Source organism: Apteryx rowi, unplaced genomic scaffold (genome assembly GCF_003343035.1).
Source record: "Apteryx rowi isolate R43461 unplaced genomic scaffold, aptRow1 scaffold_32, whole genome shotgun sequence".
Taxonomy (NCBI): domain Eukaryota; kingdom Metazoa; phylum Chordata; class Aves; order Apterygiformes; family Apterygidae; genus Apteryx; species Apteryx rowi.
The window spans coordinates 148445-174607 of NW_020449641.1; the positions used below are offsets into that span (position 1 = coordinate 148445).

Below are 26163 nucleotides of genomic sequence, written 5' to 3' on the forward strand. Positions count from 1 at the left end.
CTGAGCCTGATTCAGATGCACTGGTTGTTTTTCTACACTGTATTGTATAGAAAGCAGTTATTGCCAATGAGTATCTACCTGAGATCAGCATCAGACTTTATGTCTTTGCTAAAAGCATCTAGATAACAGATAAACGGGAATAAACCCACATATGGTTGGTGCAGCTTTGAGAAGACATGAATCTCAAAGCACTTGGAAGATCCCAAGACTACACCATAGAATTTGAGACCAAAGCCAATCAGGATCCCACTATTTAACAGATAAAGCAACATGACTGTAACCAAAGCAGCAGGATAACTGATTATCGTCATGTTTAGTGACCAATGATTTTGATGCTTGCAATCTGTATCCATTAATCAGCTGAAAGAATAGTTTGTTGGTTGTTAATGAGACAAGAGTTCCGGCGACAGAATTCATTTCCAGATAACCTTACAAACTTAGACAGGTTTCATATTCATCACTATTGACTTGTTCCTGCCTTACACATCTATTATTGGTATGAAAAAAGTGTTTGGTTGAATGTAGGTTTCACTTCAGAAATGCAAGCTGTGAAGAAATTAAGGAATAGACTATTGCAACAACAGCAGCTCACTAAGAATTGTACAGTGAGTTTAGCTTTGTTTCCCTGTGCTGACCAGAATACTAACAGAAACTATGCCCCAGAAATGCACCCAGGAATGAATCAAGATGCTACTGGATTTTCTTCCTTCATCTTTATTACAGTAAGAATGAGACTCCCTCATTCTGGTGGACGTCTAAGGCTATGTGGCCTTTTACACGGTTTCATTCAAGTATATCATTGTTTTCAGCCACATTTTGAGTTTGGAAATCACCGAATCCAAAAGCTGTGAGGCTTATGTTCCTGCGAAACAGGGCTGAAAAAAGGTAATTCTCACAAACCCTCAACAGCAGGGGCTGAAATACTTGGGTGACCAGTGCTTAGTGAATAAAAGCAAGATGTATTCATATGGTACCTGCAGTACACTCTCTAGAATCTGGATGGACCCCTGCTCTCTGTAAAGCTTTTCAATATCAGCTAAAATGATTGTAACCAGAGGGTTGCAATAATTGTGACCCAGAATTTACAGCTCATCTGCCCATTGCTCATCATGGCATGCAGCTTTTTAGGCACTACTTTGCTACCAGTTTTTCACAGATTCCCTTTCTCTTACATCTGTAAAAGCTCCTCCTGCCAGGGACTCAGTGTGCCATCTCCACAGATCTCAGAATCCCTGACAAGTTAAATGTCCTTGCCAATGTGCAGTTGCTAAGTACAAAACTGGTCTAACTAGCTTCAACCCCAATGGCTGTAACCTGTTTTGCTTGAGAATTGCACTCCTTGATCTAATCTTGGTTTTATTTACAGGCATATTTCAAATTAAAAGCAGAATCTGGTTTATTCTTGCTCTTCTGAAGACCTTGACATTTTCTCCCTTCTCATAGAATAGCTTCAAGAAATGGAGCCAAATTTACTGGATTTACTGAATTTACTGAATTTCTGGATTAAGTTGATGCAAATCTACTAGAGTCAGTGAAGTTGCATCCTTGTTAATATTCCCCTTCAATATTTGGATTATACAATTTTGTGTAAAGCCAAAAAATATGTTACGGCAATAATGCACAAATGAATGAATGGCCACATCCTCACATGGCTTAAACTGGCATAATTTGACTGGAGCCACGGTAACTATTAGCAAATAAGACTGCAGCCTAAAATCTTCATTGCAAGTTTCACAGTAAGTTTCATGACAGTACACAGCATTGCCTTAAGTCCAGATGCTTCAGAACAACACGTAAATAATCTTCACCACCTTCCCATTGGAAAGTCAGTAAATATTGATTGTGTTTTGGAACCGAGGAGATGAAGACAGAAATTTAAGCCACTGTCTTCAAAAAGGCCCATTGGTTTGAGAGCTTCTATTTCTTCTTGCTTAGTTCAGATCAGAATTTCAAGCATGGACCACTCACAGTTCCAATGAAAATCAAGCGGGAGGTTGAGATTATTCATCCCTTGGAAAAGTTGCAGCCCATCTGTTTCCAGCTGGGCCTTCAAAAATGGAGGCACCAAAAGGAGTGGCTCCTTCTGAAAAGTCTGAGTCACAAACAAGGGAAAGTAGCAGGTTCAGAGAGCTGCAAAAGTGAAATCCTAGGTCTGCTTACACCAAAGAGAGTTTTGTTTAACCAGGACAGATGTCAGAGACAGGATTTAAATCATCAGTTCCCGTTCTCAAACTGTAAGACTATACTGATCCAATAAAGCCAATTTCAATCTCTATTTAAAGAACTAGATAATAATACTTGCTATAGAGAATATAAATTAGTTTATTTTCCCCAGTGAAGTAATAGCAGTATTTATCCTGAAACAGAAGTCCTTTCTTCGACTCTGTTTGTTACCAACCTACAACTTAACATTACAAACTATTTGTTGATGAAGTGAGAGAGGATTTATTTCCAGTTAGTCCTTCAGAAGATAACGCTGATACACAATTCTTTAAGTAAAACAAGCTTTGCACTGTCATGGAGAACTTACCTTTAATAGCAGCTGGTACTTGGTGATTCTCTGGACTGGCTTTAAAAGATAAGCATCTAGTGAGAGCTTATGATCCAATTTACGCTGACATTCCTGTAAAGGACAAAAAGGAAGAAAAATATGATTGCTTTTGGAAACACAGTTAGGACACCAAGATGTGAGCTATGGTTTAGTAATCTAAAGAGGGTATGTCTGTGGGTTAATGGAGAGAAATTTGTTCTACCTGCATAGGAGTTTCCAGGTAACTTATGCTACAGTGAAAATATATCTTAATGAGAGCTAATGTTTAGGTTTAGCTTACTGTAGAAATCTGGCATGCCCTGCTCACAAGATTGCAGTCATTTGGGGTTTGCAAAGAAGCCAGCACTTCTTTGCCTTCGGGTATGGCCTGAAGAGCTCAGCTCCTGTCCAGAAACTCTACCTACTATCCTACCTATCTAGTCTCCTGTAAAGAGGACGACACATACTGAGCACCTGCTATCAGTATAAGAAGCATACAGAAAAGTCTGTATTTTTTGCTAAGTTTTCTAAAGAAAAAGATATAGAAGGAGAACAAGTTATGATGGACTCGCATTGCCAGTCTGAAGTGAAATTCCACCTGAAAAAAGATGCTGTCTCCACATTGTCTCCAGAGAGCTTCAGACCTTGGTTTGTTCTGACAGTATTTTTCATATATTTGGAGGTCCTCTTTCTGCAACAAAAGGAGAGTTTAAGTAAGGTAAGAAGAAAGAATCCACAGAGCACCTGCCATTAGTCATGCTTTCTCTTACCTTCCAGCCTATGCATGGAAGTGAATTAAGTCACGGTCATAAGTCTGTTTATAAAATACACTGAAGCTACCACATTTGCTTTTTACTCTTGTAAAGTTAAACACACCAGAAAGTGAGAGTTTTGAGGGGCCACACAAGGCAAGGAGACTGCAGACTGGAAGACACACAATCTAATTGCAGAAAGGACCAAGAAAGTCCAGTTCATGGCTTTGCTAGAGACCATGCATGCAATTTTGGGTATCCATGCTTTTCCACATTATCTACTGATTTAAGCTTTTTGCCATTAATTGGAAATATGGAGAAGCAGCACTCATGAAAAGCAAGCCCAGGGTGACTCCCATTCGACACAAAAGAGGGCAGATTTTTTGTGAACACATCTGAGAGATCTGTAACAAAGATTTGCAAACTGCTTTGAGACCTTCAGAGAGAAGGTACTTTGTAAAATGAAGTATTAGTATTGTTCTCTGGACAATGTATAGGTACATAAAAGAACTACTGCTAGTAGTAAGGTACATCAGCTGTTCCAGAGGCCTATCCATACACAAATTTTCTTCATGGCAAATACAAGCAAATTTGTAAGACAGTTTGGCTTCCCTGTATCATCAACGAGGTAAGAGCATACCATTTATTCAAAGTAACTGAGACGTAACGTTCTTGCTCAAGTCTACCCAGCAGTAACTTGTTCATATGCCCTTACTTTATGGCCCCAAAGGAAAACTACTGCCAACTCTTACTAATCTTTACAGAGCAAGCCACAAGTGAACTTTCCAGAAAATCAAAACTTAAATTAAAAAAATTTCTGACTGCTCAGCCTGTGGCATGCTTTGGTCTGATCAGTCCCTGCAGAGCCTGCTCTCTCAGGACTCAATGACTAGTCGCTTGGACACAACTATTACCTTCCAGAGATGGGAATAGATGGCTTGAAAACAAAAAAACATTAGAAATGTAATTTTTGTTAACAGTACTGACACAGACCAGTATTTACTAATAAAACTTAGCACTTAGCCAAGGTTTATGTGTTCAAAGCACTTTGCAAATAGTGCTGGTTCTCAATGGTATAAGGGTGAATTAAAAAGTGGCAAGTTTGTCTTATTGATGTTCCAGGCTAGGCAGGGAGAAGCACTTAAACTCTGCCCTATCCAAATTAGAAGTGGGTGGATTCACTTGACCCATTTACACCTTTGACTAGACTCCAGGTGCTCCTATGGAAGCCCATGGCAAAATCTCATTGACTTCAGTAAAAACAAAGGCAATCTCTATGAAAGCAGACGTGTATTTCAAGCTCCCTGGGCTATATGGGCAGAAAGAGACAGACAGGTGTCCCTCTGCCACGTTCTCGCTTAGGGAACCATGAGCCAGGTCAGCACAGAAACCCTGCCACCCTGCAACAGTGGAGCAGAGCCATACAGACCCCTAGGCAGGCTGGCTGCCACCTCAGAGGTCCTCATCTCCATCTGCACCTCTCCTTGTGGATGTGACCGCAATGAATCAAAGGCAGCGGCAAAAATAAAGCTCAGGAATTCCTGGCTCTCACATCTGTGCTTTCAGTCCACTAGACAGTGCCTATTCTTGGTGCAGGGAAAGCGTTTTCTTCTGGGTAGAGTTTCTACACAAAATCGGTATCACTGCTATCTTCCTCTGTTGCCCTAAACTGGTGTCGCCTGGATGAATCCAGCGTGAAAGCAGAGTGGTGCTATGCAACACCTTACTGTGTCAAGGATTATGCAACGCAAAAAGCTCCATTGCAATTCAATAGGATATTAATGGTGCTGTTTCAAAATAAGTGCAGAGTTTCCCTCACGCAGATATGATTGTTTCTACATGTTGCCATGGTAGAAAGTTAGCAGGGGGTAAAACCTGCAAAACTAAAAGTAATCAGAAAGTTAATCAAGCATTACAATTTGATCCTCACCCACAGAAGACTGATTGGGCTAGGCAGGTAGAACAGAGACAGTGATAGTCAAAAACAATATTAGGGGCGAAAGAAAAGTACCTGTTCAGTCTATAAAAAAGGTAAAATAATCACCAGTCACTTTCCATAATGGAACAGCCCTATGCTAACACAAGCTACTGCTGCATAAAGTAGTGACACCAGCTCAGACAGACGTTTGCATCTTTAAACCCAGCTTTAATTTTTGTAATAGTGTAAGGAATAGGGAATTACTAATGAAAAGATTAGGATCAGGCCCTAAAATCCCAACAAATAATTAATTACCTAATTACTCAAATCTCAATCATAAACATTCTGCTCATCAGTATTTTCATATTCAGAGGTTCTGACTGCCTGCTTGTACTTCTACACCACGCTCATCTCTGCCTGTAATGTTTTTCCCTTCTATGGTGACTTGCATCTTGGGATCTTTGTAAACATTCACTCACAGTGTGTTTTCTAGGGCACATATGCACAATTCCAATTATCTTTGTTGAGTGCTGATTTGTGAATATATTTTGCTTGAAATCAGAATGTAGCCTTTTGAATCCAACTATCAGGTTTCCAGTCAACTGCTACAGTCCTTTTACAAATAGCTTCATTTTCTAAATGCTTCTTTCTCCCTGAACAACAAAATGCTTCAACTACTTGTTCCTGTCAAATTTTCTTTTTCCAAGGTTAGCAATATGAGTAAATAATAGTGGTAATCCGCAATGGATCACACGTGCCAAGAACCTCACCTGGCACATATTTGTAAGCAGTCTGACACATCTTTTGTTTCTTCCTGAGCATTCTTGCTTTGGTTTGGTAAAGCCTTCTTCTCAGTCCCATATTCAGCAGATCAGCCCAGAGCGTCCCTCTTGTTGCTGATACTGCAGCAGGATATCCATCCTGCAAGGCATTTCTGCACATCCCTCTTCAAGCGTCTGTGTGGTCCTTGTCTACTGTAATATACGCTGTAGGGCTTTAATCAAGGTCAAGTGATGGTAGAGAAGCTGCCACGTGCACAAAGTTGAGCTGCTTTACTTGTAATTTGGCTTACATGATGATCATGCCCTAACAAGGTCAGGCGAAGTAGAAGGGAGGACAAGAGGGGCATTTCTAGCTCATCTTGCACCTGATTCTGCTACCCAGCTCCAGGAGAGGACCCAGAGAGGAGAAATATGCTGCAACTCCAGGGACTGCTCCTGCCATCACCCAGGAAGAAGGGTTCAGATCCACAGTGGCAGCCGACCTGGTGGCTCCAGTGGAGGCGGGAGTGTGTGGGGACGTGGCAGGGGAATGACCGGCAGGGGACGGAGGGATGCAGCCAGGCACCAGAATGTCCCACCGCAGCTCTCAGGGGGCTTTAAAGCAGCGCTGGAAGCAGGGTTGAAGACTCCTAGTGTGATCAGATGGGTCATATTCTTCAAAAAGCGTGAAGTTAAAAATCAGCCTGTTTCTAATCACAGGCCCATGGTGAGGTTGCGGTAGCTTCGCTCCGGTCAGGAAGGTTACACTGGTGCAAAGAGGGGAGACATGGAGGAGCGGATCTGCAACAATGTGAATTTCCTCCCCGAGCCAGGCGTCACCTTGAACAGCAGCCGTTTCAGCTTGCGCCGTGCCAAAGCAAGCAGTCATAACTCACGGGGCAAGCCAGAAGCCTCCGCTCAGTGGGAAGACGCAAAAGGCTGCCAAAGCATGGGGAACACAAACACACAACCAGGCTTTTGTTTGTGCCTCCTAAACGCAGTCCAACAGAAACAACAACTTTCTGGACTTTATGTGGCTTCTTCTAAAAAGAGAGCATTAGGGAAAGTCCTTGAATCAAAGGTGCTACTGTGTGAGCAGACAGCTCAGGAGAGAGGTGTTTGCTTTCTTAGCGCGAGATTTGAAACGGGGGAAAAGCGAATGCATGATTTAACTTCTTATTCTACAGATTTACTGTTGTTTGACTACCCCGTGGAAGCGGCTAAACAAAGATGACAAAGGAACTGATTTCCTTTCACTTGATAACTGAAAACTTGCTTTAGCGCTGCTGAATTTATATTGGTAGAATAGTGAGGAGAATTGGGCTCAACAGCTGTTTTTACAGAGAGAGATGCAAGCTGCAAAATTTAAACACTGAATTTGAACTTTCTACAGAATTATAGGATCAATTCTGTATTGAGAGTTTTTCTCTAGTCCCAAAATCAAGAGATATTTGAGAGATATAGATTATTTGATGCTTCATGGATATCAAAGGCCCACATTCTTCAAAGACTATTTATCCAATTTTGCATAATGATTTCACCACAGCATTTTCCTGCTTAGCATCTGGATGTTAGGATAACAACATATTCCTTAATAGCATCATTTGCTCAAGCTCTTAATACTAGCTGTTAAACAGAAAACTGTTCAGGTGACTTATAATCACATTTACACTGATATGTTCTTCAGCCTGACGTGTCTGTAAGTTGTGGGCCTACCCTTTGGAAGTACCAAGTGTTCATAATTCCCGTTAAAATCTTAGAGATGTGGCACTGCTCGACACCTCTGAGAACTGAGATATGTATGTTGAATCCAAATCTCTCTGTATGTCACACAACACCGTGTTAAAAAAATATCCAGCATGTACCTTGAAAAAGCAGCAAACGCTAGGTGTAATGTGGAAAGTGGAAGCAGGAGGTCCTCTGACTACAGAGAATAGGACAGATCTTCCCGTTCCTCATGGAAGGAGTTCTGCTGACTTTAATGGAAATAGTGGCATGATTTAGGATTGCACAATCTGGCCCGTTAACACGGAAGAAGGGAGGTTTCCTCTCTCAGAGTTCAACCGATGACTCTTCAGAGTCTGATTAGCCCCTGACACTAATTTTTTTTAGTACAGAGCCTGAAGACAATTGTTCCAATAAAGAAACTACTTTGGAAAGAAAAAAAAAAAAATCCTGTTTTCAATTTTCTCTTTGACAAACCTGCTATCTTTAATATACCACTTTTTCTCCCAAAACCAGCACATGTTAAACTATTTAAACATAAACATTTAAACCAGCTAACTGTTGTCTATTTTTGCTTGGAAGAGAAAGCAGTGTTTTCCCATGAGTATCATTTCCAAGTGCAATGTAACATTACACGTTAATTTTAAACATACACTAACAGGTAGTTAATGATCTGTAAAAAAAAAAATTAATGGGGAGCTTGTTTTAGGACTATAAATGACCCATCACATAATACCAAGCTTGATAAACCTCAGCAAGTAGGGAAATAAACAAAAATAATAAAATTTCAAATCAGGACTCTCTTCTGGTTGAAAAATTAAAAAAAAGGTGTGGGGGTGTTAGCCAAATCAAAGACCTGAGCAGCTGACCGTGGAGGTGTCCCAACAGTAGCAGCAGTGCAGGGGAGTGGGGGGGGCATGAGTGTGCCCAGAGGAAGAATACGTGGCTGGGGGTAAGGGTGAGTTGGGACTGCTTCTTTCAGGCAGCATCTTTGATTTAGATTAGTGGAATTTGACTGTGAAATGCAACCTCCAACAACACAGAGCAGGTAGCAGGAATCTCTCTTGTTATATTCGGAGCTAACGGAGGCGAATCACTTCCATGAGTTTCCCATTCAAAACACAGGGTCTTATTCTAGCAGTTTCATCAGAGTAAGAGAACAGCAGCAACCCACCAAAACAGGTTTTTCTTATTAGTAGGGCCTCTGCATAAGTGCCATATGCACAAGCACCTTTTGTTATGCTACAGGAAACAGCCAGGCTAACGCGGGGGGCTGGGAGCTCTTGGAGCAGTGTGTCGCAGGACTTGCATGCTGGGAGCCACAGGAAGCAAAGAGACATGTGTGTGTCTGACCAAAACCACCACTGCCTGTTGGTTTGGGGCTTTCTCATGAACTGGGCTTGCTCTACTGTTAAACAAAGACGGGTCACACTTATTAGAAATACAGCTAACCCTTACCACATCGTACAAGTGGGGAGATTTCTGCTTGGTCATCAAGTTTTGTGAACGAGTAAAAGAATCAACCTCCCAGAGGCTTATGGAGCTGGTGGGACTTCACTACACAAGGAAGGTGGTTGGCTCTATTGGACCAGCTCCAGGGGATTAAGTCCCCTGAACAGTGCAGAGATAAAAGAGGAGGGGTAAGACAGAGACAGGATGCACTAAGCACACTCAGAGCAAGCTGCTGTTACACAGTCCTCCGCTTACTTAAAGTAGTATTATACCTGGGGTACACCAGACTCCTGGATCATAGATTTGCCTGGTATGAAAGTCAGGTCAAACATTTGGATCATTCTTTTTTTTTTAGCTAGGGCTTAAAACATTGGTAAAAGACCCCCTCCTGTACACAGATAAAGGTTCAAATTTCAAAATATACACTTGTTAATTACGGTTTAATTTGGGAACATTTGCTTATGTGAATTTCCCTCATTCACATAAGCAGTCAGAGTGAAAGAACAGGAATAAGTCTGTAAGCACTATAGGATAAGACTATCGATATTCATATAAACCTGCAAAAGGATTTACTTACTCTTTTCAAAAAGCATCGGGCAAGAAGCTCGGGATTTTCAATGCAATTTTCTATCTCCTTAAGGAAAATCCTGAGAGGGAGAAAGGAAAGCAAACAATAAAGGAACACCACATTCACACTGCATGCTAGCTTCCATGTAAATCCAGATTAAAAGCTATGTTTTTGTTGTAAGAGGATTCAGTGGGGAAGGTAACAATCCTGACATCCAAAGAAATACATTATTTTAGAAAACTGGGATGTGGCTCACAGCTGATTGCCTGAATCACCAGTATTACAATGTTTTCATTTGCTCACAAGCATCTGATGCATCCCGTTCCTCTGGCTGCTGAGATTTACTTCCAACATGTAGCCCTAACACCTGCCTCCTTTTTGGTTCTGAGGATTTTTCAGAACAGCTAGAAAAGACAGAAAACCTCTGTCAGATGCAGTTGCTTAATCAGCATGGGGTGAAAATGTGGGAGGCAGGCCCAAAGGCGTCTGCAGTCAGTGGCAGTCAATGCACCAAGCCTTCAGGGAAAGAAAGACCAGGCTTAGAAAAGGAGGGGAATGTCATTCTCAAAATGGAAAGACAAGTCCTTTTAAAATGATAGGGAAACTGGAAGAGATTTTTCTGCTATGTATCAAGTATATAAAGAGTATATAAATTATACTCTGGTATAATATTTAAACTTGCAAAATAACTTTTTTCCTTATTATGTTCAACTGTTTGTTATACCTTATGTGCAATCATTATCCAAAGGAATTTTTAAATTTTCGCCTTGACTACGGACAGTTTTAATTAACCAGGGTGAAAAGTACAGAAATTGCCCTAAGCTTTGTGTTTTGGAAGGAGTTTAATCTTGTTTAATCTTGTCCGTAGTTGGTATTCTATAGTTATGAGCACTAGATCAGCTGTACAATTACTGATACATGTCTACAGTGAGGACAAGGCTTCTGAAGAGGTTTATGATCACCTGAAGGACAAAATTCCTTATGAAAAGTGTGATCTAAAGTAGCATGTCTTCTGGTGATGGGATAACAGAAATACAGGACAAACAAGCTGAACACTAAGAAAACTTCCTCACAGAGGAGTTTTGCCAGAGAAAGAACATCAGTATTTAGTCCTGTGACATTTACCAGTGTATCAGGGGAGGCGGCAAAATACTTGCCACCAGGGACATTCCAAATTAATGATGCTAGGGGAAATCAGTAGCAAATGCACAAAAGGGTTAAATCGTTCACAGACAAAGAGATGAAATAGATGATCTCGGGATGTCCTCCGCAGACGGGTTTTATAGGATGTGCAGACACAGGCAAAGGGAGGTTGACGCTTCCTGCCTGTGTACATGCGAGTGTGACCAAATATTCTCTCTAAAGGGAGCAGAAATTACAGGAGCGCAGGAGGGGCGAAGGACGGCAGCCAGTTAGCACATGCCTGTTGTGGAATTCGTAGATTTCTGGGAGGTTCCCAAAAAGAACTTCCTTTTTGTTCTGAAGCGCAGATGGAATCAGATGCACTAAGCTGGGATTATCCATTTCTGAAGCATACCCCTGTGGAGGAGAGTGGAAAACAAAACCAGGCTATATTTACCAGGGAAGAAATACTGTGTTTGAGACACCAAAATGCCCCAAAGCCTATGCACTTTTTGTTCTCAAACAGAGCTAGTGTACAAAGGCTTCTCCTAAGCCAACTTCTTTGTTGGTCCCATGAATTTCTGATGATTCTGATTCTCCCTGGAGCTTTTACCCCGTTAACTGTGCAAATAGTTTTAGCCACAAATGGACAGACTGCTGGATCAACAAAAGATGAAATGATGTCCCTAGAAGTCAAAAGCCATTTTGGCTGTGGAAGGATGGAAACTGCTAAGTTTGATAGACACTTAATCCTTCTGCTACACTGCTTCATTGCAGAAGGGTTAGTCTGGATTTATTTGTTGAGCTGTGGTATCTGGTTTGATCATTTGGTGGTTTCTTGTAGAAACTGGGTTGTGTTTCTTTAATACAAACTCAGAGAGAAGAACATTCTGAGTTCAGATTTTAAAGGTCACAGTAATACATCAATAGTTAGAGCTGTCAGCTCTCACAGATCAAATCCAATAATGAACCAACCACATGGTTGTAAAAAGAAAGTAACCATTCCTTCAAACCCTGCCCAAATACAAGCATGACCGATCCCTCCTCAGCACTCATCTTTCCATAGACAAAAGACCTCAAACTCTGCACACACATAGTGTGCTGATATGCTAAGAGCTTTGAAAGCTCAGGGGTTATATCTGCAGTGACCATAAACAAGTGGGGGAAGAAGGCCTTCCTTCTTCTCGATCATTTTCTGAACCTACATTCTTAGAAATTTAGCATCTGGTCCCATGGAAATCAAAGGTGCTGTTTCTGAAGCCTACTGATGATATTTTGAAAGGACACATTGTTAACTATTCCTCTGCCCATAACTTTGAGAACTGTGCAGCTTTTATCGTTCTGTGGGCTGGGGTCAGAGAAGGAGCTTCTTCCTCTAAACTCTGAAGCAAGATGTTCAAAACAACCTTCTTATTTTCCATCTCTAGAGCTGAGCTATCTTGCTAACAGAAAGCCCCTGCACTTTAAACTCAGTGATGACTTGGAGGTTAAGCACCAGAAGTCTTTACAGAAGCATTTGTCTTACCTCTATTATACTTTGAAGTTCTTCTACATAAACCCGCTCTGTTTCTATCAGCTCATTGATTATGTGGCTAAAAGAGAAGAAAGATGGAGAGTTGTAGTGTTTACCAACTGCGCAAGAAAGCACACACGAAACAAAAAATACTATTCCTTGTGTATTGCTGTTTAGGTCTCTGACCTACACAAAAGACTCCTGTTACATCTCCAAATTTCATTTCTTCGTATTTCAACATTATGCCTTGTGGAATAGCCTAAATATCCCTTTGAATACTATTTTTTAAACTTCATCTTGATTGCTTCTATCACTTTTATACCTATAAATCTGAATAAAAAGAAAAAAAAATGCCCCAAAAAACAAACAAAAAGGGTTTCCTCTTCCAGTAATAACTAACAATAGTCAATAAAAGGATTTTATTTCCCAAGGCTATGTTTCATTTCTGTTATGCATTCTTACAAAAAAATAAACAGAATTTCTGATTAGACTTTAATACATTGTGAAAATGGGCAACAGGATGGTGTCAAAAGTCTGAAAACTTGAAAGTAAATTAGAAGAAAAAAATTGTCAATTGTCCCGTACTCTCACGAAAATATTCTTTTTACTAATTACTCTTCTGAACCAATGTTTTCAGGGTAGCTCTTCCAGAGGTTTGAGCAGTTTTACCAGATAGAAAAGGAAAAATGCCTAGCATTCCTTTCCTGGTCCATGCTTCAGGAGAGTCTGTAACCACACAGCTACATCAAGAAGAACCACATCACCAGAAGGACACTTGCGAGTAACATCTAAAGGAACCGGTGTATGGGCAGTCAGAAGCAACACACAACCTGTGGCTTAAAGCACAGGCAACTATTAGCATTAATGCCAGCAGGTGCATTTGTCTGACATCTCCCTACTACATACTGCAGGGTAAAGATGGAACCACACTCGCATCATTGATGGCAAGAAAGAAGGAAAACATCTTACGTTTTGAAACGTGTTTCTACTCACCTGCTTTGCCACAAGTAGCACCAAGCTTACATCTGGATAGTCCTCTAACGCAGGCCCACAATTCCTTTACTTACACCTTCTGGTCTTTTTACTATCTAAGCTCCTTGGAGACTCCTCTACCTCAGGAGCTACCTGCCACTTTATATATACAGTCAGCACCATTAGTCCCAGGTTTTCTCCAGGGAAGGTGCTCGCCCAGCATGTTACTGGCCAGTCAAAGACACCTTGATGAGCCTGGGAGGTGACCTATGGAGCGAGTGCTACAGGAACTGTGATTTTGGCAAAAAGTGCAGACTTCTGGTATTTTGGGAAAAGCTTTCCAAGACACTAGACATGATAGAAAGCAGCTTCTCTGCTGCCCAGTGCCAGAAGCATATGAAGCATCTCAAGTCTGTTTTCTAGAGAAAAAGATGAAGACTAGGAAGTCATTTTTACCACTCCTGTTGGGAAGTTTGCTCTGCTTGTGTCTGATTGCCTATTTTTTATATGCCACATAAAAGTCTTGTAACCAGCCAGACCCCATTAACATCATGAACCACATTTACCCTGTCACTTCCACTTTAACTTTAACTTCCACTTCCACATTGTCATCCTCTTTATTTTTTAGGTTGCCATTTTTAAGATGAATAAATCAGTCCCACTTCTCAAAAAAACCTCCTTTAAATAGTATGGTCAGGCATTTGAAAATGTACAAAGGCAGCTTGAAATGCAAAAGCATTGACTAAAACCTTACTCTCAAAATAGCTTCACTGATTTGCTTCAGACTAACCCAGTCTTTTTCAAGGCGACATGATTTTGCAGGGTAGATGGGACCACTTACTCTGGCCTCACAGACCATTACTGCTTAATGGACTACTCGAGAAATGTGAGAAATACTAAGAAAATTAGGTCTTACCTTCAACTGACCCATAATATTTCAATTTTTATCCTAAAATAACTAGGATTTCATAGGTATCATGCCATGATGCCTTAAGGAAAGACAACATTTTTAGAGTATCCCAGCCCACCATAGGAGTACTGGCTTCATTTAGCTAACCTCCACATCAATTTTCAACTGAGGGAATTATGAATGAGAAAGCTAAGTCTAGCAACAGAGAAAACAAATTCACCCTTCATTACTAACCAATACTATTGTACCTGGTGACACCAGTGCAAAGGGATTCCGCAGCGCTATCTATGCCTGATCTCATAAAGCCTAGCAGCATTTGACTCTAAACAGTATAAAAGCTCTGTCCACATTTCCCTGAATTTGCACACACCTTTGAGAGGGAAAATAGCATGTTTGGGGTGTGCTCAAAGTATTAGACTTCGCCTTGTGAGATATTTATACATGTCACTCTAATGCACCTTCATGAGAATTGCCCAGGTGATAGCCTAAGGGGCCAATTGCCCAGAAAATGGTTTTACAAACATGAGCACTTGCTTTTACAGCTGACTGAAACAAACAAAAAAACCCTTTTCTGCTTAAATCTGTGTTTTCTTCTAACAGTTATTGCACTTACTGCACAGTCTAGCTGCAAGGGGAGACAAGCAGATTGCAATTGTTCTAGTAACATTACCATTTGCAATGCTGAAAAGAAATCATAAGGACAATGCACAGCTAGTTTCTGGAGACAACAACTTTCATTCCACAAGATAAAAGGATGGCTACCAAACTGAACTAACATACCATATCAAGAACAGGACACCAGTGGTTATCAAGCTCAGTCACAAACTCCAGTGGCAGAAAGTTGTTAGACAACTTTGACAGCCGTTTGGTGGTCACTACCTGCTTCATCCTAAGAAGTTCAAATCACACTTGTCACTCTGGCTACCAATTTCAGCAGAGAAAATTGGAGATTCAGTTGCCAAGTAATCACAAATAACGTAGACAATAAAACAGACACATGTAGGTATAATTTCCTATGCAAATTCCATATTTGCATGAGCATGACAGCATGGCCATAGAGACTGTGCATGCACTGTAGCTGTGCGCACAGCTATAGCCTTTGCAATGATATGTAGAAACATTTTAATTTTTAGCACACTTCAGAGCCAAAGGACGATTCTATTCTTGATTTCCTTGGTATAACCAGGAACTGTTGTTCCACACTTACTGAATTGGAGAAAAGGTTTAGCATTGAGTTTTAAGGGGCTGTTCCATCACTTACAAGTTTTGAAATATCATCTTTAACTTCAATTCTAACCTAAATTTATTTTAAGGATGCCTCAGATTCTGTTTACTGTTTCTCTTCTCCAGATCCAAAAGGCCTAAAATAATACAGAGAGTCTTGCCAGGTTGCAGAGCAAACGGAGGGAGCTCTCCTTCTCTGCTACAGCAACTGGGACTTCATGAGGTTGATGTAATACTCACAAAGCGCATCTCTGAAGAACTGCTGCATCATTTAAAAACACATCTCTGAGCAGGTGTCACCAAATCATCACGAGAGAAACTTAATGTTTTCTCATACTGCTGCAAAGATGCTTATTTATCTGCAGAAAAGACATAGGTCCCTCATATGCTATTTACTGTGCTACAGAGCGGACTGCACCACAACTGACTGTGAACCCAACACAACAGCTAGCTGACAAGCATACCTGAAAAGCAAATTATTAGTCTGTAGGTTTCCTAGTAACCTTGTCATAGACAAACAATAGTATGGTACCTTTCAAAAGCACAACTCTAAATAATCCAGTAAGGGGAAGAGAGGCTTTTAGAATATTTTGCTATCCAACTTTCTATGAAAGATGAAGCAAGAATGCATTATTTTAAAGCTTAAATCTTTTCTGACCCGAAGTTTAATACAGAGTACCAGCTCTTGAATCCTCATTGTAAGAACTCTGATTTTTTTATTGACTTACTAATTCTAATTTTGTTTGGAAAGAAATGTCCATTCAGGGCATTAAAACATAGTTTCATAAATAAAGAATGTTTTATTAAGGGAAGTTCTGTGGGGACTCCTAAGATACTCTTATTTTAGTTATGGGGTTCTTACACAACCTAACAGAAATCTTTAACAAGATTTGATTTTATTATTTAACTTAATCCTATATGTAGATTGATATTAACAGTAAACACTTTAGTTTTTTTAAGTGTTACAAAAAACCCATCTAACTAACCCTTCCACATCTCGTAAAGGTGTTGTTAGGCAGTTTATCATCTCGGTTTCAGTGACCCTGAAGCAGGGATAGAATCATGATGGTATTATTTATCAGCTCCTGGTTACAGTTCAAGAGCTCCAGGTCTTCACTGTGATGCTCATATCTCTAAACCATGACTCTGTACATAAAGAGTAATAATTTTCCAATTCTTCTCCACAGCCAGGTAGCTGGATTTGCTGCCTGGATAGGGCTTTAATCCATCCTTTTTTTTTTTTCCCCCTAGAATTGTACTATTTTTTCAACCACAGATTGTGTCCACAAGGAAAAAGAGAAATTTCACCATTTGTCCAGACCTTCCAAACATCCAGCACTCTGTCAAACTCACCTCTCATGCTTTAGAGCTGTTTTTGCACTTGCCTCTTAGTAGCCAGGGCCAAGCACCTCTCTGGGCTTTCCTACTTGGAACAAGGGGGTTGTATGCCTAAGGCTCCTGCTGTTCCCAAAGCACATTACCACCCATGCTTCTGCACAGGGACTGCGGGTGCAAATTCTACTCCCAAGGCTGCCACTGATTCACAATGCAGTCCAAGAGCGTTGCAAGGTCTAATCCATCTATCTGTGCCCATGCCACAGTCTCCAGATGTTATTTTACATGATTATGACACTGTTCTTCTGGAAGTGTAACTTTGTGTTTCTCTCTCTAGCAGCAGTCAAGTACTGCCAACAATATAAAGCTATGCGCTACGCCAAGGGCCTTCCGGAGACCTAAGAACTGCCCTGGTAAAGATGCAATCAAAGAATAGGGAATTAAACAGCTAAGAAAGCTGGTCTTGTTATTGGGGGGGAAAACATTGAGAGGTTATAAATGAGACACTCTGGCCTGTGTGCCAGGACCCTAAACTATGAAGTGTGGTAGAGAACTCACCATATGGCACAAGGCACTTAAGATGATCTAACAGCTTAGAAAACTGGTAGTGACATCATCTGATTTACATCAAGCCATGAGGGGAGAAATGTTCACCATTTCTTCCAGGATGTCATGGGACAGTGAGTGCAACGCAGTGTGCACCTGCTGTGGGAGTACCATGTTCAAGGAAAATACAGTACAGCAATTCACAGGACTATTGTCACAGGCAATTCCTCCAACTCCCTTTTTTTGCTTGCATGGTGTCAGCAAACATAACATGTTAGAAGTCACTTCTAGTGGCCAGCTGTATCATTAGTCCTCTTTACATTGCCCAACATTTAAACAAAGCTAATATTAAGAATGCAAACACATTATTTTTAGATGGAAAGGACACTGAACTGTAGATAAGAAATCAGGACAAATGCAGCTAATCCATTGTCTAATAGCTAAGAAGAATGTACAAGCACCAGCGCTCACCCCAGTGTTTCTGTCAATAACATCAGAAAGTAAGCCAAAGGTGGGACAGTGAAGGAATAAAAAAGCATAGCAGGAAAATAAAGAATATAAGTTAATGGATGGCAGATCACAGATATGGTCCCTTACTGTCTTCTTTTTTTCTTTCTTTTTTTTTTTTTTGGTACAAACAACGTAGCAAAGTCCCATGCAAATTTCCACAAGCTTCGTACAGCTTTTTTCCAGCCTCCAAAGCAGCTGCTCACTAGCCTATACCAGCAGACTGCTCCCTGGGAGGCAGCAGCAAACACAGCACTGACATATCTGCCATCCCACCCTCCTCTGTGTTTGGCTTCCCCTTCGCAGTGGAACTTAAAAACAGGGGATGGAGCCAGGAGGGACCACTTGAAATCTTGCTCTTGGTGTGACAGGACTCTCCATGATTCAGCCAATAGGTACGAGAACTCGCATGCTATAAACAGGTTTGTTGTGTTTGACTGTGTTTGACAGGATTCAGAGGTAAGCTCAGAAGAGGAAGCAGCTTGCAGCCTCAACTGTGCGCTCAGCATTGTGATTGCAGGTAAGACCCAAATACTCCCCTCAGTGACTCTAAACAGAGAAAAGCCAGGTGAAATTGGGATGTGTAGAGGTAAGAGGAGTAGATCTTCCATACCCCACTCTTCCTTCATTTCAGAGGCATTCCACAAGAATATGAGGTTTGGATGGCATCAGTCCAAGGGGGCCAGACAACAGAATGCTGAGTTGGCTGAAGTTCATGGGCAGTTCTCACAAGGATGGTTCCTTGCCAGGATCATTCCCAAGTAAAAACGTCATCTCAGCAGTGATGGTGAAGGATTAGGCATCTGACCTGAAGGTCAGAGGTTTCCATGGAATCTAAGAAAACTCTAAGGTCTTATCTGTAGGTATTCTTATTGCCAGTAATCCTTCATTTCATTGGAGAGCACATCCGATACTTGCTCCTTCTCCCCCCCAAAATATGGAGACTCATCAGATTGGGAGAGTTCCAAAGGTGGAACAGTGTGGTCCAAAAATACTTGACCCACCAGCTTTCCTGGTGTGGAAACAATGAGGTGGTCCAGTGGACGTGGAACTGAAATGCTGCTCAGGAGAGCAAGGCCAACTTTCCATATATGGAGGGAGTTCAGTATGTGTCTTAGCAGAGAGAGAGTCGAGCCACCAATAATCCAGCAAAGCACTCTGTATGGCAGGGCCTTTACTAATATCATAACCTGGCAGAACAAGGATGTGGTCATGGCAGGGAGAGATTACACATGGGCCAACTAATGTGATATTGTCAGCTGTTCCTCCAGCATAGGAAACTTTTTGCTATGGAAAGAAATTAAAACAAATGCAGTTCAAACTTCTTTTAATTATTGATCTGGGTTTCTCAGGAAACATGATGGCCTTTGTTATACCAAGTCTGCATTTTCCCACACGTATGATTTCAAATCCATTTCCTCTGTGCAGGTTATTCTTGCTTTGTCAACCATGATATCCTATGGTCCTGCAGCACTACTAGGAGCTCACACATTGAGCCAGGCTGCAGATGCTCAGCAGTTTCCTCCTGAAATGACTCCTAGCTTTGAGAGGCACTGTGGTGCCAGCACTATAGGGTTAAGAAAGGAGAAAGCGATAGGAAAACTCCTTCTACTTTGTCATCAGTGCTCGCTCTGACTTCCAGCCAGTTAGTCACACCATGCTGAAGTGCAGGAAAAGAAACAACCGGATAAAGGATCCTCTCCAACAGGGGCGAGAATGTAAGAGCTGCTAGGACAGCAAAGCACAGGGAAGAGACTTGGAGAAGGAGGCTGAAAGAAGTGGAACAAGTGGGGGGCAAGCTGAGCAGAAAGGGGTGTGTTACCTCTACTGTTTTTAGACAAGGTCATAAGTGAAACCTGGAAACCAAGGTAAATGCTAGTATTAATTAGCACCCTTCACTTCTAGTGGTGCATTTCTGTATCTGTCACTGCCTGAGCTGACATTTAGACCAAATATAGCTATTCATATTGCTTTGGTCTGTGCAAATAGTAACCAGTGATGTTGTTAACCAAGTACAAATTAACCTTAACAGGTCTTTCTCCTGCACAGTGTTGCCTTGTTGGAACAGACAATTTTGTTAATAGGTATTTATATGAACCGGCTTCTTCTGGAAACTGAGAGCACACTATTAGGAAGGTCCTCACCACAGTGACCATAAAGAAGGCACACACAGACCCTTTATATATTAGTAACTCTTCCTCCTTCCTTCTTTATTAGTAACAGAAGAATGTCTCACTGTGGTCCAAAAGGAAATGTAACTGAACAGCTCGCCAAGTTCCCCAGGTTTGTCACATCATTATGCAGCTCTGTATCACAGTAATTCTGGAAGGGGCACTGTTGGATAGTTTCTCTGCCAAGTGCAATTTCCTACCTTAAAAAAGAACACCAAACATAACAAAGTACTAAGCAGCAGTTATATCTAGAGATTACCACAACCTGTTAATATCTGTTATGGCTAAACCTCAATGGCCTTTTGCTCATACAGTTGCTATTTGTGCATCCTGCTCAGATGGTAACATAAAAATAATCCTGGATCTTTGCTTCCATAACTGTGTTTCTCTTCTAATGAACTCATTGGCTCACTTCCAGATATTGCTTCTATACCAGGATTTGCTATTACAGGTACCTGCCCTGATATGGAGTCTTCTCCCAGAGGTGGAATTGGAGCCATGAAATAGAATTAAGACAGGGAGTTTGTTAGAAAAAAAAAACCAAAAAGTAAATCACCACTGGTGTTCCAAAATTATTATGATGCTGAAAATCTGTCCACGTGACTGATGTGCAGCCAGCATATGAGGCATTCCTGTGTGGATATTCCATATGTGTCTTGTAAAAATGCACAGTGTTTGGAAGATGGAAAGTTGATGTAGGCATGAGTTAGGCAGCCATGGTTTAAAGGTTCTTACATTTTCAACAGCTGAAACAGCAGAATACCAGAATCTGTGTTTACAAGAGCAAAACACTCGGTGGAATTATTAAGTTAGTAAGAATAAAATAAACATTATTTCTTATAAATCTGTCATCTATTTTAGATAGAGATCTATTTAAACGGAAATTACTGGCTTGAAAACCCAAGGCTTGAAAAGCAAGAGAAAAGGACTGAGTGGAAACGTGTGCAGTGCGACAGAACTAGATACTTCGAATGAACATCAACAATTGGATAAAGTTGGACAGAAGAAAAGTAAATGAGAGTGAAAAATTCATTGGCTTGCAAAATATAATCACAGTGGCAAAGACCTTAAGCATCTTGGCCCAGTACTTTGGCTAGTCTTAAGTGTTGCCAGGTTTCTATTTCTGAATGCAAATAAAATATAACAAAATCATGTTTTTTTGAATAGGGATCTCCTTTGTATGTAGTAGAATGGCAAAAATCTACTGTCCCAGTGGAAATGGAATCAACAACAATTAGCACATCCAGTTTTGAACTAGAAATTGCTACTACAAAACGTTAAGAATGGTCTATACTTAAAATCTCAAAATTATCTCTGTGCTATGGAATCAAAAGAAATGACAACACGTCAGCTGCTGCATAGAGGAAACTTCCATTCCACCTACCTAATTGCTTTTAAGAAGAATTTTTTTTGCATTTCTCACAGTGCTAAAAGTACTTTTCCCAGTTGAAAAGTATTCTCAGCTGAGATTGTGCAACAGTTCAAGTGAAACTTAGCAATTAGTTAGTCCTTGTACTTTACCTCCTAAATTGGAGTAAGAGACTATTCTGGACGTAAGAACATTTGTTTGAATGGAACTTGATATTTATGACTTTATACAGAAAACATTTCTGATTTCTCTGAAACATATTCCCTTTTTTTTTCCAATGAAAGAGAGCAATGCCTCAGAAAAAATGATGACTATTCTTAAAGTACATGTCATGGCTGCAAATGAATTCCAGCTAACTTTGTGGTATTACAGGAATAAGGGATCTAGGTAATATGTTCCCTCTCATCTGGAAAGTAGTGCCCCTCAGTGAAGACAGGGCAACTGCCTGTATACGTGATCCTATTCTGCTGCAGTGTCAAGTTACACAGATTTGCCCAAGTTACTTGAGAAGTTCTTCTGACCAGAAAGACCAGACCTTTCTTAGAAATATATTCCACCACCAAAGTTACTATTTATAATATTTTGCTTTTTCTGAAATGATCTGATCTCTTCACATATAAAGAATTGTCCCATATTCATTGTTCCCAAAACAAATGACCTTTTGGGGAAATATTTTTATATCTCTTAATTAGCTGACCTACATTATAGGAACCAGAACATAGTTGTTAATGGAGAAGCAAATTAATCAAGCCACTTACAGAGATGAAAAAATTGAATAGAGGACTAAAAGCCAAGAAAGACTTGTTTCTCATCTCTACTGGGTATCTATACTGAAATCTTGCAGCTCTATACACAAACCTGAGCTAGCTTTAGACAATGTGGATGCTGCAGAACGGTCCTTACCATAGGCCAAAATTACCTGCCAAGTAGCTGTGTAAATATTTGTCACCTACCCATATTTGTAAGCCTATCAAGCCCATCTGTGGTTTTAGTCTCTTAACCTTGCAGCTGCACCATTTCTGTTTGACAGTAAAGATATTTTTAGCTCAGCCCAGTAATGATTTAGCTAAAAGCAGTTGAATAATTTATAGATCAAATTTGCTACTAATGTAATTGCTAAATGGTATTATTATTATTATTATTATTATTATTACTAGGCTTGAATATCTCTTAAGTTTTACTGGAAAATTTCTGAAGGGGTGGAGATTTCATTTGCCTTCCTATGCAAACCACATTTTAGTAGATTGTTATCCATACAATCTACTTGATACACATTTCCTTGTAAAATATCTGCATGTAACTGAGAAGCCAACTTGCAGGTTAAAAGTCTGCTCTCAAACTATGGGGGAGTGCTGTGTAATTTCTCAGCATTGTTTGCTTGTTTGAGATTAAGAATATTTACATATAGTCCACAGAATCAACTTCACCATCAAACTTCAGTATTCTTCCTTAGAAATATTATCTATCCAAAAGCGAGGCTTCTGGTTTCTGCGAGCTACGCAGATCTAGCACATCTGGGTCTTTCATTTGCTAGAGCAAAGTATATTGCACAGAGTACTTTGAGGACAGGGGAAAAGGAAATAATTCTTCACTGCACTTGCCTAAGAACGGCTTTGATCTGCTAAGCTGAAGTCTTTACAGGCACTCAAGTTTACCAGACAACAAAGGAAGTTCACTGCTTTTTAAAATATAAATAAATAAATATATAAAATGAGGGTTGTTAAGATACCCACGCTGAGACTTATCCTCCTGTTTCCAGCTAGAAAGGACTAGCACACACAGCCGCAGATTATATTCAAAAGTTGAGACCTCTAAAACAAAGCACTCTAGATTTTGAGTGTCCTGTCATCCTGGGAAATTCACAGGGCTGTTGTGTCATGGAAGTGATTTCTTTTATGGCTGCTTTTTTCGTAAAAGTTTGAAAAAAAATGGGTACGAGATCTCTGAAAATGTAATAGGTTCTGACCTTCACAAAAACTATCTAACTCATTTTTCTATATTCAACCTGACTTTTAGGACAGAAATTTCTTTCCGTTCACATGCAGCATATTTTTTTCCATTCCTTTGTAGACATCATACAGTGATAGCCAAATATCAATTGACCTCATTGATCAAACAATCTGATAAAGGCTGACAATGCCCTGGATTTCCCCATGCAGAATGGTTAACCATGACATTTGAAAGACGGCTGTTTTAATAAAAGCAAAAGTTAGAGTGCTAAAAAAACCAAAAATTTCAAACAGACAAAACTAAAAATTAAAATTCAAAAGTAGATTCAAGGAAGCTTAATATGAATTATTTATGCTGCAAATTGACGTTTACTGCTAGAGCTCAGGCTCTAAGGAAATCTAAAGCAAGCCCATAGACTCTCTCCAAGCTTTTGTGAAATCGCAGGTGGGGTGTCCTTGGTGAGTTGGTGTGATACAAAAGGATTTAGGTACAGGTGATTCTGCTTTGCACAGATTCCTACCCAACCCTTATCTCTTACTCTGGCGCATCTCCATTAGGTGGTGTGACTAACATCTCTCACATCGGTGGTACTTGCTCTTCCTCATCCTGTCCCTACAAGTAACTTTTGTTCAGCACAGAGCCATACTCAGCTGCATTTTGGATTGGGACAGAGAAGTTGAACATGAAACTACTGTTTTATTCATGTGAATGGGAATACAAATACTTCTCTGAAGGCCCGGGGGAGAAAAGCTCAACTGCTTTTGACAGTTTTGTTGTGCAAGACTTTGGAGGACTGTTTGGGGAGAAGGAGGAATTAGTATTATTATAAGGATAAATAATAACTGATTTTACTGACAGCCTTGAGTTTATGCTGGAGAAGGCAGACCAGAGAAGTGCATGTCGCACTTGAAATGGAGGCGATGAAGATTCCTAGTTCCTGTTTGGGTTTCTTTCAGTCTGAGTTTCCCTAGGGAAACTTCATCCTGCAAAACCTGCTTCTCCCTGTAGTAGAAAGTGACACTGTGCCAGAGTTGAAATCTATGGTCCTCATGCCTGAGCTTTGGTAGATCTCTTGGCTATACCCTGCTCTTAAGTATCCTTAAGAATCAGTATTCTGTGGAGCTTGGGGGAAACAAACCGGCAGCAGTTACATGACAATAGGAGTGCTACAGGGAAATAAAATCCTGAAAGGCTGAAATGGAGTTTAAGGGAGCAGCTGGAACATATATTCTGCTTCAGTTAACCTCTTCTTGGCACGTTTACACTAGTATGTAAATTGTGAACTCTATGAGTGAAGATCAAGCCCATCTCTTTTTTTGTCATGTTTTCTCTGGGGGTGGGGGTGTAAATCTGGGGCAGAGGGGCCAGCAAGGATCACACCCTCTGCAGCTACCACACTCCACCCCGCTGAGACTGTTTTAGCAACATCCACTTACTAACCTATAATCTGGATAACTTTCCCCACCACAGCGCTGGAACTCAGTTTTCAGAATTTAATGGTAAACTTAGAGAAAGAGAGACATTGTTTGTTGGAAGGTTTTCCAAACTTAGAAAGCAACTTCAGAGAGCTGTGGGATAGATTCCAGCTGGAGAAAATGGTTCAAAGGACCACTTTACAGAAAACACTCACAATTGCAGACTGCCAGAAGTATATTACCTTCTATTTATTTGCCCTGTTTCTTACTTTTTTCCCTAAGCAGCTGTTAATGGCCAATGTTCAAGATAAGACAATGTGACAGACAGATTTCTGGGCTGATGCAGAACACCCTTTCTTCTGCTTTTTCCCTGGAATAATAGGATGCTTGTCAAGCTTTGCCTACATGGGAAATCTCCAACTATTTTGGTACTTCAGTGTTTGTGGTAAGAGCTGGGGCTGGGTGCAGTTGCAACGGTGATTGGAAGGTAAGTGCATGCCACACCAGGCAGGGCTATTATAGAAGTTGCAGCTCTCTGTGCCCTCTGGCCATGCAGTAAATCTGGCCTGAGAGGCCAGTGGAAGAGTTGGGGACTAACAGAACCTGTGCATTTTTATCAACAGTAGCATGTTCACAGCGCTGTTCTTTAGCTATGTTCTTACCGAGGTCAGATGACATAAAGGCAAGACTGACCTACAGACAAAATTGTCCAAAGTAGTTCATCCAACACGGCTATTAACCAGGGAACAGCATTTGAAGAGAGCTTTTGCAATAACTAGAAATGCAAATAAAGCATTGATGCCTCCAAATTAGAGACTATGGAGAAAGATCAGCAACAGTATATTGAATAATCTGGATATGCATGGGAACTTTACAAAGTCTGTAGAAGGTCTGCTTGACAGACAAGTGATACTACATAGAACAGAATTCCTGTTTAGGTCCATATGAAGAGAGAAGTTGTCTGCTGGGTGAAAAACATAAGTGAATGTTCAAAAGGAAATATTCCATTCTAAACATGAATATGTCTCAAATCTTCCAAATCAACCTATTGTATTCCTGGTTAATCAGCAGCTCCTTAAATGAAGGAAGTAAAGTCGGCAGTGATTTACTGAACAGTGCACTTGATAAGTCATTGCCCATTGCATCACTGTCAACACAAGACTGAACAGTCTCTCATGACCCTATCTGCTACTGCTCTGCAAACCATGCAATCATTTAGATCAGCCCAGCGTGGGTGCAAGTCGCTATCATCTTGATTAGGCAACTCTGTACATGCACTTTGTGCTGCTGTAAATGGCAGTGTGAAGTGTTAGGCACTCCTTCATCAGCTTGTCCACATACAGAAGCTGCATACTTTTAACTTCAGATAGGTTTAAAAACATATTTCATTGGAACTAGTGTGGATGTGTAGGGAGAAGACAGC

General features: G+C 40.6%; 1 protein-coding gene across 1 annotated transcript in view; it reads right to left on the minus strand.

Moving 5' to 3' along the window:
* The window catches only part of LOC112968547 (guanine nucleotide exchange factor DBS-like), a 164861-nt gene that overhangs the window by 33785 nt on the left and 104913 nt on the right, over positions 1–26163 (minus strand). Inside the window, exons 16-20 of the mRNA XM_026070972.1 lie at positions 12354–12420; positions 11130–11245; positions 9716–9785; positions 3129–3221; positions 2531–2623 (exon numbers count right to left, since the gene is read on the minus strand). Of these exons, the coding sequence (XP_025926757.1) occupies positions 2531–2623; positions 3129–3221; positions 9716–9785; positions 11130–11245; positions 12354–12420 (439 nt within the window). The remainder of the gene's footprint in view (positions 1–2530; positions 2624–3128; positions 3222–9715; positions 9786–11129; positions 11246–12353; positions 12421–26163) is intronic.